The 15589-nt window shown below is 44.6% G+C and overlaps 1 protein-coding gene across 1 annotated transcript; it reads right to left on the bottom strand.

Moving 5' to 3' along the window:
* Positions 1-506: 506 nt before the first annotated feature.
* Positions 507-14168, bottom strand: slc1a8b (solute carrier family 1 member 8b). Its single transcript, XM_064970134.1, is given in 10 exon segments — positions 507-668; positions 3356-3470; positions 3588-3722; positions 4276-4704; positions 5058-5157; positions 5347-5557; positions 5560-5605; positions 11244-11459; positions 11804-11883; positions 14004-14168. Coding segments are annotated over 10 exon segments (1659 nt in total).
* Between the last annotated feature and the right edge of the window lie 1421 nt (positions 14169-15589).

Here is a 15589-nt window from a genome sequence, read left to right on the forward strand (position 1 = left end):
GAGGAAAACCTGCTTCCTCATCATGGCACAGGTGTGATCATCAGACAATAAAACGTTGAACATTTACCAGACACTAACCAAAGTGACTTAGTGGTGTGAGCACACCATCAGCCATCAACTGATCCATCAGAGAACATTAAGAAGACATTATAGTCAACTCCTGATAAATGCACATCAGAAAAGTGCAAACTCTGTTTCAGTGCAGGGTTGTTTCCCAGTCCCATTGTAATTCCCCAGTCCCATGCCATTGATATCAGGACAACTCTATGTATATTCATGTGAATAGAATTGTCTCTGTTGAAGGCAGGCAGTGCCCCCTGCTGTCTGTCCAGTGAAAGTGTCTCAGACCAAACAGAGTTTGTCTGTGACGCAGGTTGTAGCAGGGAACGGGTTTGTTTGTGACACTGCATGTAGAAGGGGACCGGTTTCTCTGTGATACAGGTTGCAGCCGGGGACCGGTTTCTTTGTAACAAAGGTCACAGATTGTAACAGGAAATGGGTTTCTCCTAAACCTGACACAGGTTGTAAGTGGGGCCAGATTTCTCTGTGACAAAGTCACCTTCCACCTCGTAGACATAGTCACAACGATGGGCATAGTCCATGAGAGGAGCCTCGGACAGGGCACAACTCTGGACACTCTGGCCACCGAAGGAGATCACTGTGTCCCTCTGCACAAGACAGACAGACAGACAGACAGAGCACAGTTAGTCAAAGAGCAGATTCAAACACATTTAAACATGGTATGATATAGTTGTATTGTAGAGGGGTTAGTGCTGGGGTCAGTGTAAAGCTGGTATATAGTTGTATTGTAGAGGGGTTAGGGCTGGGGTCAGTGTAAAGCTGGTATATAGTTGTATTGTAGAGGGGTTAGGGCTGGGGTCAGTGTAAAGCTGGTATATAGTTGTATTGTAGAGGGGTTAGGGCTGGGGTCAGTGTAAAGCTGGTATATAGTTGTATTGTAGAGGGGTTAGGGCTGGGGTTAATATAAAGGTGGTATAGAGTTGTATTGTAGAGGGGTTAGGGCTGGGGTCAGTGTAAAGGTGGTATATAGTTGTATTGTAGAGGGGTTAGGGCTGGGGTCAGTGTAAAGGTGGTATATAGTTGTATTGTAGAGGGGTTAGGGCTGGGGTCAGTGTAAAGGTGGTATAGAGTTGTATTGTAGAGTTGGGGTTAGGGCTGGGGTCAGTGTAAAGGTGGTATATAGTTGTATTGTAGAGGGGTTAGGGCTGGGGTCAGTGTAAAGGTGATATAGAGTTGTATTGTAGAGGGGTTAGGGCTGGGGTCAGTGTAAAGCTGGTATATAGTTGTATTGTAGAGGGGTTAGTGCTGGGGTCAGTGTAAAGCTGGTATATAGTTGTATTGTAGAGGGGTTAGGGCTGGGGTCAATATAAAGGTGGTATATAGTTGTATTGTAGAGGGGTTAGGGCTGGGGTCAGTGTAAAGCTGGTATATAGTTGTATTGTAGAGGGGTTAGGGCTGGGGTCAGTGTAAAGCTGGTATATAGTTGTATTGTAGAGGGGTTAGGGCTAAAGCTGGTCAGTTGTATTGTAAAGGTGGTATATAGTTGTATTGTAGAGGGGTTAGTGCTGGGGTCAGTGTAAAGCTGGTATATAGTTGTATTGTAGAGGGGGGTTAGGGCTGGGGTCAGTGTAAAGCTGGTATATAGTTGTATTGTAGAGGGGTTAGGGCTGGGGTCAGTGTAAAGTATATAGTGGTATATAGTTGTATTGTAGAGGGGTTAGGGCTGGGGTCAGTGTAAAGCTGGTATATAGTTGTATTGTAGAGGGGTTAGGGCTGGGGTCAGTATAAAGCTGGTATATAGTTGTATTGTAGAGGGGTTAGGGCTGGGGTCAGTGTAAAGGGGTTAGGGCTGGGGTCAATATAAAGGTGGTATATAGTTGTATTGTAGAGGGGTTAGGGCTGGGGTCAGTGTAAAGCTGGTATATAGTTGTATTGTAGAGGGGTTAGGGCTGGGGTCAGTGTAAAGCTGGTATATAGTTGTATTGTAGAGGGGTTAGGGCTGGGGTCAATATAAAGGTGGTATATAGTTGTATTGTAGAGGGGTTAGGGCTGGGGTCAGTTGTGTTGGTAGTTGTATTGTAGAGGGGTTAGGGCTGGGGTCAGTATAAAGGTGGTATAGGGGTTAGTTGTATTGTAGAGGGGTTAGGGCTGGGGTCAGTGTAAAGGTGGTATATAGTTGTATTGTAGAGGGGTTAGGGCTGGGGTCAGTGTAAAGCTGGTATAGAGTTGTATTGTAGAGGGGTTAGGGCTGGGGTCAATATAAAGGTGGTATATAGTTGTATTGTAGAGGGGTTAGGGCTGGGGTCAGTGTAAAGGGCTGGTATAGTATATAGTTGTATTGTAGAGGGGTTAGGGCTGGGGTCAATATAAAGGTGGTATATAGTTGTATTGTAGAGGGGGGGTTAGGGCTGGGGTCAGTGTAAAGCTGGTATAGAGTTGTATTGTAGAGGGGTTAGGGCTGGGGTCAGTGTAAAGGGCTGGGGTCAGTGTAAACTGCTGGTATATAGTTGTATTGTAGAGGGGTTAGGGCTGGGGTCAGTGTAAAGGTGGTATAGAGTTGTATTGTAGAGGGGTTAGGGCTGGGGTCAGTGTAAAGCTGGTATATAGTTGTATTGTAGAGGGGTTAGGCTGGGGTCATAAAGCTGGTATATAGTTGTATTGTAGAGGGGTTAGGGCTGGGGTCAGTGTAAAGGTGGTATAGAGTTGTATTGTAGAGGGGTTAGGGCTGGGGTCAATATAAAGGTGGTATATAGTTGTATTGTAGAGGGGTTAGGGCTGGGGTCAGTGTAAAGGTGGTATAGAGTTGTATTGTAGAGGGGTTAGGGCTGGGGTCAGTGTAAAGGTGAGTTGTATTGTAGGGGTTAGGGTTGTATATATAGAGTTGTATTGAGGGGTTAGGGCTGGGGTCAATATAAAGGTGGTATAGAGTTGTATGTGTAGAGGGGTTAGGGCTGGGGTCAGTGTAATTGTAGAGGGGTTAGTGCTGGGGTCAGTGTAAAGTGCTGGTATATAGTTGTATTGTAGAGGGGTTAGGGCTGGGGTAGAAGGGCTGGGGTCAGTGTAAAGGTGGTATAGAGTTGTATTGTAGAGGGGTTAGTGCTGGGGTCAGTGTAAAGGTGATATAGAGTTGTATTGTAGAGGGGTTAGGGCTGGGGTCAGTGTAAAGCTGGTATATAGTTGTATTGTAGAGGGGTTAGTGCTGGGGTCAATATAAAGCTGGTATATAGTTGTATTGTAGAGGGGTTAGGGCTGGGGTCAGTGTAAAGGTGGTATATAGTTGTATTGTAGAGGGGTTCGGGCTGGAGTCAGTGTAAAGCTGGTATAGAGCTGTTACCCGGGCAGAGTTAGCGTTTGACTCCCTCCTCTCAAAGTCCTTCTTACAGAGGTGACACATGATGCCTGCAGCCAGAGCGTCTCCCAACACATTGATCATGGTCCTGAAACGATCCCTGCCAGACACAACCAACAGAGGGAACATAGATTTACTGTTTAAAGTATCTATGGCGGGTTTCTGTCAGATGCTCACAGGACTCAGTCCACAAACTCTCTCACGGTCAGACACTTACAGGACCCAGTCGATGGCCACGATCAGTGTGATGTCAGCGGGAGGAAGCCCCACAGAGGTCAAGACGATCACCATGGTAACCAGGCCCGCCTGCGGAATCCCAGCAGCACCGATACTGGCCGCTGTCGCTGTGATACTGAAGAGACAAGCGTAGGGTCAGGGGTGTGTGTGTGTGTGTGTGTGTGTGTGCGTGTGTGGTTGCAGTGACAGAAGGTAACTAAGGGTGGGTGTGTGTGTGTGTGGCTGCTGTGATACTGAAGAGACAAGCGTAGGGTCAGGGTGGGTGTGTGTGTGTGTGTGTGTGTGTGTGTGTGTGTGTGTGTGTGTGTGTGTGTGTGTGTGTGTGTGTGTGTGTGTGTGTGTGTGTTTGCGTGCGTGCGTGTGTGTGTGGGTGCTGTGACAGAAGGTAACTAAGGGTGGGTGTGTGTGTGTGTGTGTGTGTGTGGCTGCTGTGACAGAAGGTAACTAAGGGTGGGTGTGTGTGTGTGGTTGCTGTGACAGAAGGTAACTAAGGGTGGGTGTGTGTGTGTGGTTGCAGTGACAGAAGGTAACTAAGGGTGGGTGTGTGTGTTTGGTTGCAGTGACAGAAGGTAACTAAGGTGGGTGTGTGTGTGTGGCTGCTGTGACAGAAGGTAACTAACGGTGTGAGTGTGAGAGACAGAGAGAGTGCTTGTGTAGACAGTCCTGACCTGATGGTGACCAGCTGACCAAAGTCCAGTTCGTACTCGTTGACCTGAGCGATAAAAATGGCTGCCACGGCCTCGTAGAGGGCTGTCCCGTCCATGTTGATGGTGGCTCCCACTGGAAGGACAAACCTGGCGATCTGTCTGTCCACTCCACAGTTCTCCAACAGACACTTCATGGTGATGGGCAGGGTGGCAGAACTGGAGGAGGTTGCCAGGGCGATTACCAGAGCCTGTAGCAGGCCTCTGATGTAGGTGAAGGGGTTTTTGCGTGTGATTACAAAGTAGAAGAGCGGTAGCAGGATGAGTCCGTGGACAAACAGGCCGGCTAACACCGTGATGAAGTACATCCCCAGCTTCTCTCCCAGGTGGGCGGGGTCATGCATGTCCAGGATCTTCCCTGCTACCAGGAACACAATGCCGAAAGGGAAATACCTGGAAAAAGATCAATAAATGATAAATACCTAAAAATAAAAGAGGCAAGCAAGCAACGGGCCCTTGTGATTCAGTCTCTGTTCACCAGGCGTTGTCATGCCACCTGTGTTTTGGGCTTCCTAAGAAGTAAAGCAGCGTTGGGTTGACCTGGCTCACCTTGATGACCTGCCACACCTGAAATGCAGACAGAAACTGAGCTAATGACGAAGGGGGAGGGAGGAAGATGTGTTGGTGAGATCCAATCTCAATCTAAATGAATCCTCCCATTCTCAATCCTCCAGATCAGGATTACCAGACTTTAACATGTGAAGGAGAGTTCAGACAGGTGACTGCTGTGTGTCTCAACAACTCACCACATGGCAGCATTGATGATCTTCATAACACACTCGTTGACACACTGACACACATTGACCAATGGAGCGCCTCTCTCGCCCATCTTCCCCAGGAGCAGGCCTGCACAGAGAAACCACACAGGGTCAGAAACAGGCGTGATTGGAAGGGTGTGTGTGTGTACTTGTGTATCCAGTATGTCATTTGTGTGTGTTCATTCATGCATTGTGTGTGTCACTCACTCACTCACTCACTCACTCACTCACTCACTCACTCACTCACTCACACACTCACACACTCACACACTCTCACCCATAGTAGCAGAGAAGATGACAATCCCCAGTACGTTCATGCCAGAGCTGTGGCCAGGGACGATCTTGTACTTGATGTCTGGAGCTGGGGTGATCTCCAGGAAGACAGGGTGGCCCAGCTGAGGGTTGTTGTGGTCGGGCATCACGTAGACGTAGTTGGCCTGGGACTCCACCAAACTGGAGGCCACTATGGGCACCAGGTCTGTACGGTACGGTACTGTTGAAAAGTTGCCTCTATCAGATTGGAGGGAATCATGTTCCTGGCAAAGGGAGAATAACATGTTTAAATCATAAAGTCTACAACAGTATTAACACTGTTTATATATTCCCTGAGTAATGGGGATGTTGGGAGTTATTCCCTGAGTAATGGGGTGATAATACACTGTTTATATGATGGGAGTTATTCCCTGGGTAATGGGGTGATAATAACACTGTTTATATGATGGGAGTTATTCCCTGGGTAATGGGGTGATAATAACACTGTTTATATGATGGGAGTTATTCCCTGGGTAATGGGGTGATAATAACACTGTTTATATGATGGGAGTTATTCCCTGAGTAATGGGGTGATAATAACACTGTTTATAATGTTTATATGATGTTTATATTAGTTATTCCCTGAGTAATGGGGTGATAATAACACTGTTTATATGATGGGAGTTATTCTGTTTATATGATGTAGTTATGAGTAATGGGGGTGATAATAACCTGGGTAATGGGGGTGATAATAACACTGTTTATATGATGGGAGTTATTCCCTGAGTAATGGGGTGATAATAACACTGTTTATATGATGGGAGTTATTCCCTGAGTAATGGGGGTGATAATAACACTGTTTATATGATGGGAGTTATTCCCTGAGTAATGGGGTGATAATAACACTGTTTATATGATGGGAGTTATTCCCTGAGTAATGGGGGTGATAATAACACTGTTTATATGATGGGAGTTATTCCCTGAGTAATGGGGGTGATAATAACACTGTTTATATGATGGGAGTTATTCCCTGAGTAATGGGGGTGATAATAACACTGTTTATATGATGGGAGTTATTCCCTGAGTAATGGGGGTGATAATAACACTGTTTATATGATGGGAGTTATTCCCTGAGTAATGGGGTGATAATAACACTGTTTATATGTTTATATGATGTGGGAGTTATTCCCTGAGTAATGGGGTGATAATAACACTGTTTATATGATGGGAGTTATTCCCTGAGTAATGGGGTGATAATAACACTGTTTATACTGTTTATATGATAATAACACTGTTTATATGATGGGAGTTATTCCCTGAGTAAGTAATAACACTGTTTATATGATATAATGGGGTGATAAACACTGTTTATATGATGGGAGTTATTCCCTGAGTAATGGGGGTGATAATAACACTGTTTATATGATGGGAGTTATTCCCTGAGTAATGGGGGTGATAATAACACTGTTTATATGATGGGAGTTATTCCCTGAGTAATGGGGTGATAATAACACTGTTTATATGATGGGAGTTATTCCCTGGGTAATGGGGGTGATAATAACACTGTTTATATGATGGGAGTTATTCCCTGAGTAATGGGGGTGATAATAACACTGTTTATATGATGTTATTCCCTGAGTTATTCCCTGAGTAATGGGGGTGATAATAACACTGTTTATATGATGGGAGTTATTCCTGTTTATATGATGAGTAATGGGGTGATAATAACACTGTTTATATGATGGGAGTTATTCCCTGAGTAATGGGGGTGATAATAACACTGTTTATATGATGGGAGTTATTCCCTGAGTAATGGGGGTGATAATAACACTGTTTATATGATAACCCTGTTTAATAACACTGTTTATATGATGGGAGTTATTCCCTGAGTAATGGGGGTGATAATAACACTGTTTATATGATGGGAGTTATTCCCTGAGTAATGGGGGTGATAATAACACTGTTTATATGATGGGAGTTATTCCCTGAGTAATGGGGTGATAATAACACTGTTTATATGATGAGGAGTTATTCCCTGTTTATATGATGGGAGTTATTAATGGGGGTGATAATAACACTGTTTATATGATGGGAGTTATTCCTGAGTAATGGGGGTGATAATAACAATGTTTATATGATGGGAGTTATTCCCTGAGTAATGGGGGTGATAATAACACTGTTTATATGATGGGAGTTATTCCCTGAGTAATGGGGGTGATAATAACACTGTTTATATGATGGGAGTTATTCCCTGAGTAATGGGGGTGATAATAACACTGTTTATATGATGGGAGTTATTCCCTGAGTAATGGGGGTGATAATAACACTGTTTATATGATGGGAGTTATTCCCTGAGTAATGGGGGTGATAATAACACTGTTTATATGATGGGAGTTATTCCCTGAGTAATGGGGGTGATAATAACACTGTTTATATGATGGGAGTTATTCCCTGAGTAATGGGGGTGATAATAACACTGTTTATATGATGGGAGTTATTCCCTGAGTAATGGGGGTGATAATAACACTGTTTAATAACACTGTTTATATGATGGGAGTTATTCCCTGAGTAATGGGGGTGATAATAACACTGATTTGTTTATATGATGGGAGTTTTATAATGGGGGTGATAATAACACTGTTTATATGATGGGAGTTATTCCCTGAGTAATGGGGGTGATAATAACACTGTTTATATGATGGGAGTTATTCCCTGAGTAATGGGGGTGATAATAACACTGTTTATATGATGGGAGTTATTCCCTGAGTAATGGGGGTGATAATAACACTGTTTATATGATGGGAGTTATTCCCTGAGTAATGGGGGTGATAATAACACTGTTTATTATATGATGTAATGGGGGTGATAATAACACTGTTTATATGATGGGAGTTATTCCCTGAGTAATGGGGGTGATAATAACACTGTTTATATGATGGGAGTTATTCCCTGTGTAATCGGGTGATAATAACACTGTTTATATGATGGGAGTTATTCCCTGAGTAATGGGGGTGATAATAACACTGTTTATATGATGGGAGTTATTCCCTGAGTAATGGGGGTGATAATAACACTGTTTATATGATGGGAGGTAATGGGGTGATAATAACACTGTTTATATGATGGGAGTTATTCCCTGAGTAATGGGGGTGATAATAACACTGATTTATATGATGGGAGTTAGTTATTCCCTGAGTAATGGGGGTGATAATAACACTGTTTATATGATGGGAGTTATTCCCTGAGTAATGGGGGTGATAATAACACTGTTTATATGATGGGAGTTATTCCCCTGATAATAACACTGTTTATATGATGGGAGTTATTTCCTGGGTAATGGGGGTGATAATAACACTGTTTATATGATGGGAGTTATTTCCTGGGTAATGGGGGTGATAATAAAACAATCTATTCTATTCTGCTGACCCTGTATTCCGGTAGCCCTGTCCTGAAGTCACACTGAGCTTATAACATGTCAGAAGGTTGGGGTATCTGCTTTCTGTCTCAATTTTATCCTGATTAGGGTCCATTTCTCCTGGTCCTGCCAGAAGCCAAGAGGTGTTCTGTCTCAGAAAGACTTAACAAGACCCTGGACAGAGAGCATGCTGGCAGATACTCATAGACTTCCAGTCATTGCGCTAACGCTGGTTAGCATTGGCTTGTGAAACTACCTCTAATTTCCTTCATAGAGACATAAAAATGGTACCCACGAGTTCATCTGGCTCCGGGGAAGTAGATAAAGGGGCCTCATTGCCAAAATCCAGAAGTATCCCTTTAAGCTGTCAAGCAGACCACAAAACTTGTAGATAGACACAAGGACACCAAGAGTTTACATTTCCCAAAAGCCAAAGTCGTTGCTCTGACTAGGGTCGTTGTTGACTAAATGACTTCGTTGCTCTGACTAGGGTCGTTGTTGACCAAATGACTTCGTTGCTCTGACTAGGGTCGTTGTTGACCAAATGACTTCTCTTCATAGTTGGTCTCATATTCTCTTGCACAGTCAGTATGTTTCAGCTGTTCTGCAGTCTTCCTCATTAGTGTGTCGAAATAATAAAGTTGTAAGAATGATGTCACAATGTGGTAACATCTCCAGGCTGGTTGCCTGTGTTGGTGGTTAAGAGTCCTCATCATTAGGAGGCCTGTATTCATAAAGGATCATGTTAAGGTCACTGCCCCAGGGCCAGTCAGCCTATCAGACGTGTGACAAATGACCTAAAGCACCTCTGACAGTCATACAGCCTACATCCGCCCGCCTGTACACAGCTTTCACTAAAAATACCCATAATCCTCTGGGCTTTGGAGGGTTCTTCACACGGAGGGCCTAAGCCACTGCCGGTCCTCGACCGCCCTGCAGTGTGTTCTGGGTAAAGCATGTAGGACACTGTGTGTTCTGAGAAGATAGAGACTTAGTCGTCACCGGGGTAAGTTGAGCCAAAGGGGTAAGTCGAGCCACCCTTGTTTCTTGGAAACCACATACCAAATGTATAATTTAACCAAATATTTAGGAAGAGGTCATGATTTTATGGAGCCTGTGAAGGAAGAAACCACATGGAAAAATTGGTAAGAATGTTAGGTCCAAAAAATGGATTTTCAACAAGTCAAATGAATGTATTGTGTTAGAGGTTCCATGATGCTTGTATCTAAACCAAAGTAGATCATTTAAAAAAATTATTGGGGTCTCTATAAGCTTCAATATGAGGTCCTGAACCTGCATGAAAGTGCATCATGTGTGGGCTAATACAGTCTAAATGTTTGCCTTGTGGTATGTCGAACCAATGGTTGAGCCATGGCAAGTTGAAGCGTTGTAATGGAAGGCATTATTGCTGGGTTATGAGGTAACTACAGGGCCTGGTCTATGTTAAAAGAGTTTTTAAAAGTACAGTGTTAATTAGGTGTTATGTCTGTGTTAAAAGATGCTTAAAATTATTCAAATACAAAAAAGTGATTGTGTTGAATTGTGTTTGGGAAATAAAGATAGACATAGTTTTAAAAAAGTAGTGGTAATATTTAATTCAGTAGAGAAATGTGTAGGCGGCTAAACTTACCCTGTCCCACAACTCAACTTACCCCATACCCAGGGTAAGTTGTGCCAAGAGACCACTTTTTTGGGGAAAAGCTATGTTTTTCCAGGGATACATGCTGAAATATATGTAGATACAGTATCTTTGTTTGTACTGGTGTTGTTGTTTTAAATGCTATTTACAACCTATTTACGTACAGAATAATTCAAAATGCTCTGAGACCAGGTTGGGGATTCAATCAAAGGAGCTTTGTGGACAAACCCATTGCCCTTGACTTTTAAAAGTAAATTACGCTTGAGCTGGCATCCGTTCACCATGAATGCAATATCCACCAACGCCAGGAACATTGCCTTTACAAGGCATATTTTTCCATAATGCAATGCTCTTGTATACAACGTGCCTTTTGTTGAGTCCCAGGCCCTACAAAACCTTTATGGTTTATACTTAGCTGAGGTAAACTGGAGTTCACTAAGTTGACTGATTGGCTGGATTATTTATGGGTTAATCAACACAAACCCCGACAGGAAGATACGAATATCAAATATTTTATTATTTCAAACGTCTGTGTTAGCAGAGCAGTCAGAATCTGTTGCCTGAGTCTCGTGGAAATCTGGAATCTCGTCCCATGAGGGATGTTAAGGATGAAAAGGTGGCTGCTAAACATCTTAGACTGACTAAAGACAGGAAACTCTGGAATCTGGTACTGCCAACTACTGATAGAGGCAGTGTGTCTGTTGGCCATCCTATTCAAATATGCCCCTCAAGATCCCTCGCCATGTGTATGTGCAAATGTGCTCATTTGTGAGTGTGTGTGTCTGTCCGTGCGTGTTTGCGTGTGTGTGTCTGTCCGTGCGTGTTTGCGTGTGTGTGTGGGTAAATGCTTGCTTGTGTGCATATGTACCTGATGAGGTCCAGCAGAGCGTCAGCAGAAGTCATAACGGGCCCTGACCCTCCTCTGTGCCCGTCCTTCTCTGTGCCCGTACCAGGGTGGATGACCAGCACCAGGATGATGCCGACGATGACAGCGATGAAGGTGGTCCACAGGTAGTAAGTGATGGTTAGCACCCCCAGCCGCCCGCTGGCCTTAGTGTCCATGGCTGACAGCCCCGACATCAGACTGGCCACGGAGTTAGGATTCATAGAGCATTCAGTCAGTGTTGTATTCCATTCGAATTCAGAGAGTATTTTGATGGCATTCTATCTAAGGAGAACCCCTAGAGTATTAATTTAGCGTTCTGTTCCGTTAGAACTCATAGAGCATTCATATCATTCTATTTCATCAGGATTCTTACAGCATTCTGATCGCATTCTCTTTCTTTACGACTCCGAGATGATTCATTTAGGGTTGTAATTCCATTATAAATGTATAGAGCGTTCTATTGAAGTAGCATGGGTTGTGGTGTAGACCAGGGAGAAGAGCAGTAGGGACATGGGGAACAGACAGTAGTGATGATGTGCTACCTGGACGTGATGAGAGGCAGGATCAGCATCTTCAACATTCTCATCAGCAGTTCTCCAGGGAACGAGAAGTAGATCTTAGCCTGGAAAGGGGAGACACACAACACTCTGGGTCAGGGGACAAGCTGTACATGGCAGACCTGGGGCAAATACATACAGTAGGTAAAATACATGAGGTGTGCAAAGTTTGAACTTTAGGGACTATTCCATTTGTTCCATTGTACCAGGCTAAGTCAAACCCACTTCTTGGTATGGTGCCTGGTATGTTATATATTTATTGTTTTACATTGTGTTACATGATTTTACATGACTAATAAAGTTCAATCAATCAATCATTCTCAGGTGACGTGCTTTCCCATTGGGCTATGTTTGATGCTGTGTATTTGTTGACAGGTTGAGGTTAGCGCAGATGCAGATTACAACAGTGCTTCAGATAATTAGAAGCTGCTGACCCATTAATCCACTACTGAAATAGTGGATGTCAAGTGTTGGATCACCATGGCTACTATTGACCCAGGTAGAGCAGTTGAATGGTCCAGCCTCTACTGTAGCTAGCTGAATCAGTACTGTATAACTGGCATGTGCAGGTTATGGTTCAGTTGATACTGTTGCATTACATCTGTTCTGAATTCAATACAGCAGTTATCGATCTGCAGTCAGAGTAGTTTCCCATGTCAACAATATGGTACAAGCTTTGTGAGACAGGGTTTTATGCGTTGTGAAAGTGTCTTGCTGGTCACTCTCTCTTTGGTCTCCGTCTGCACCATGCCAGTGCAAGGCCCTCTCAACCAACCCCTCAGTGGTTTACTGTCCCTCTGTCTAAAACCCAGAGCCCTCTGTGTTAACACTATCACCCTGTCTAAAACCCAAGGCCCTCTCAAGCAACCCCTCAGTGGTTTACTATCCCTCTGTCTAAAACCCAAAGCCCTCTGTGTTAACACTACCACCCTGTTTAAAACCCAAGGCCCTCTCAAGCAACCCCTCAATGGTTTACTGTCCCTCTGTCTAAGACCCAAGGCCCTCTGTGTTAACACTATCACCCTGTCTAAGACCCAGAGCCCTCTGTGTTAACACTATCACCCTGTCTAAGACCCAGACTACCACCCTGTCTAAGACCCAAAGCCCTCTGTGTTAACACTACCACCCTGTCTAAGACCCAGAGCCCTCTGTGTTAACACTATCACCCTGTCTAAGACCCAGAGCCCTCTGTGTTAACACTACCACCCTGTCTAAGACCCAGAGCCCTCTGTGTTAACACTACCACCCTGTCTAAGACCCAGAGCCCTCTGTGTTAACACTACCACCCTGTCTAAGACCCAGAGCCCTCTGTGTTAACACTACCACCCTGTCTAAGACCCAGAGCCCTCTGTGTTAACACTACCACCCTGTCTAAGACCCAGAGCCCTCTGTGTTAACACTACCACCCTGTCTAAGACCCAGAGCCCTCTGTGTTAACACTACCACCCTGTCTAAGACCCAGAGCCCTCTGTGTTAACACTACCACCCTGTCTAAGATCCAGAGCCCTCTGTGTTAACACTACCACCCTGTCTAAGACCCAGAGCCCTCTGTGTTAACACTACCACCCTGTCTAAGACCCAGAGCCCTCTGTGTTAACATTACCACCCTGTCTAAGACCCAGAGCCCTCTGTGTTAACACTATCACCCTGTCTAAGATCCAGAGCCCTCTGTGTTAACACTACCACCCTGTCTAAGACCCAGAGCCCTCTGTGTTAACACTACCACCCTGTCTAAGATCAAGAGCCCTCTGTGTTAACACTATCACCCTGTCTAAGACCCAGAGCCCTCTGTGTTAACACTACCACCCTGTCTAAGACCCAGAGCCCTCTGTGTTAACACTACCACCCCGTCTAAGACCCAGAGCCCTCTGTGTTAACACTACCACCCTGTCTAAGACCCAGAGCCCTCTGTGTTAACACTACCACCCCGTCTAAGACCCAGAGCCCTCTGTGTTAACACTACCACCCTGTCTAAGACCCAGAGCCCTCTGTGTTAACACTACCACCCCGTCTAAGACCCAGAGCCCTCTGTGTTAACACTACCACCCCGTCTAAGACGCAAAGCTCCCTGTAGGATGCCTGAGTGCTATAAACCTTAGGCCCATTAGAGCCAAAACCTTGTTGCATGACTCAATAGCTGTGTGTGTGTGTGTATGTGTATGTGTGTGAGTGCGCGCCTCCGTACCTGCGTGGAGAGGTTGAAGCTGCGGAGGGAGAATCCAAGCACACAGCCAGAAACCACGGCGATGACCGAGAGCGTCAGCAACCCATTGCGTTTACAGTAGCCCTTGATGTACGCCCAAACCGTCACAGAGACCATGCTCTTTATAATATGTTTTATGCACTCCATCCTGAGGCCCAGTTACTCCACAGGCTGAAGGAAAGAGAGGCCCAAGGTCCTGCCTTACGTCCAGTCAACGAATGATTCCCAAACCGGTGGGTCGCGAGCCACTGGTGGGTCCCACCTGATTCCCTTTAGGTCCCTGTTCAATATCCTGTACTGATTTGAAATATGTCTCTAGTCCTCCTTGACGGTTCACAAGAAAACTTCAAGAGCTTCAGGTGGATCCCTGATCTAAAAGGTTCATGTGGTGAGACAAGGCAGTGAAATCACTAAGGACCGATCCCGGGCCACTGCAGAAACTGAAGGATAGCTGACGATGCAGCAGGACTGGCTGTCTGTGCGTCCAGCCAGAGAGTCAGTCAGTCAAACACTAGCTGATCTAAACGTCTGTCAGAGAGGAGGTGGAAGTGGACAGAGAAAGTCTCTGTAAACCTCCGTCTCCTTCAGCAGATTAAGCCCTTGACAATAAGGCTTCCTGGAGACTCAGGCACACACAACATCCCCGTGGGATTACCAGGTTCTAGGTCAGTACCAGTCCCTGACACTCAGCTCTTCCTCCCATTAAGCAGAGTGTTGTTGTTGTTTTCTTTTTTAACTTCCATCTTATTTGTATCTCTACATGTATTGAATTACACTGAGACAAAGTTCCATTCCACACATTACACTTCAGAAAGTTCCATTGGTTACAGTATTTGCAAAAATATATATATATATATTATTTTATTGGTAACAAGTAGAGTGCTTAAGTTGCAAGCCCTACCCAACAGTGCTGTATTCAATACCAATTAGTAATACAACTATTAAAAAAACAACCACAAAAAACACAAGAAATAAGATATAAAAGACGATCCTATATACAGGGTCAGTGTTCAGCACCACAGACAGGAAACTATATACAGGGTCAGTGTTCAGTACCACAGACAGGAAACTATATACAGGGTCAGTGTTCAGCACCACAGACAGGAAACTATATACAGGGTCAGTGTTCAGCACCACAACTATATACCACAGACAGGAAACTATATACAGGGTCAGTGTTCAGCACTATATACAGGGTCAGTGTTCAGCACCACAGAGAGGAAGCTATATACAGGGTCAGTGTTCAGTACCACAGACAGGAAGCTATATACAGGGTCAGTGTTCAGTACCACAGACAGGAAGCTATATACAGGGTCAGTGTTCAGTACCACAGACAGGAAGCTATATACAGAGTCAGTGTTCAGCACCACAGACAGGAAACTATATACAGGGTCAGTGTTCAGCACCACAGAGAGGAAGCTATATACAGAGTCAGTGCCAGTACCACAGACAGGAAGCTATATACAGAGTCAGTGTTCAGTACCACAGGCAGGAAGCTATATACACAGGGTCAGTGCACCACAGACAGAAACTATATACCACAGCACCACAGGAAACTATATACAGGG

Source organism: Oncorhynchus masou, chromosome 7, assembly GCF_036934945.1.
Source record: "Oncorhynchus masou masou isolate Uvic2021 chromosome 7, UVic_Omas_1.1, whole genome shotgun sequence".
NCBI lineage: Eukaryota > Metazoa > Chordata > Actinopteri > Salmoniformes > Salmonidae > Oncorhynchus > Oncorhynchus masou.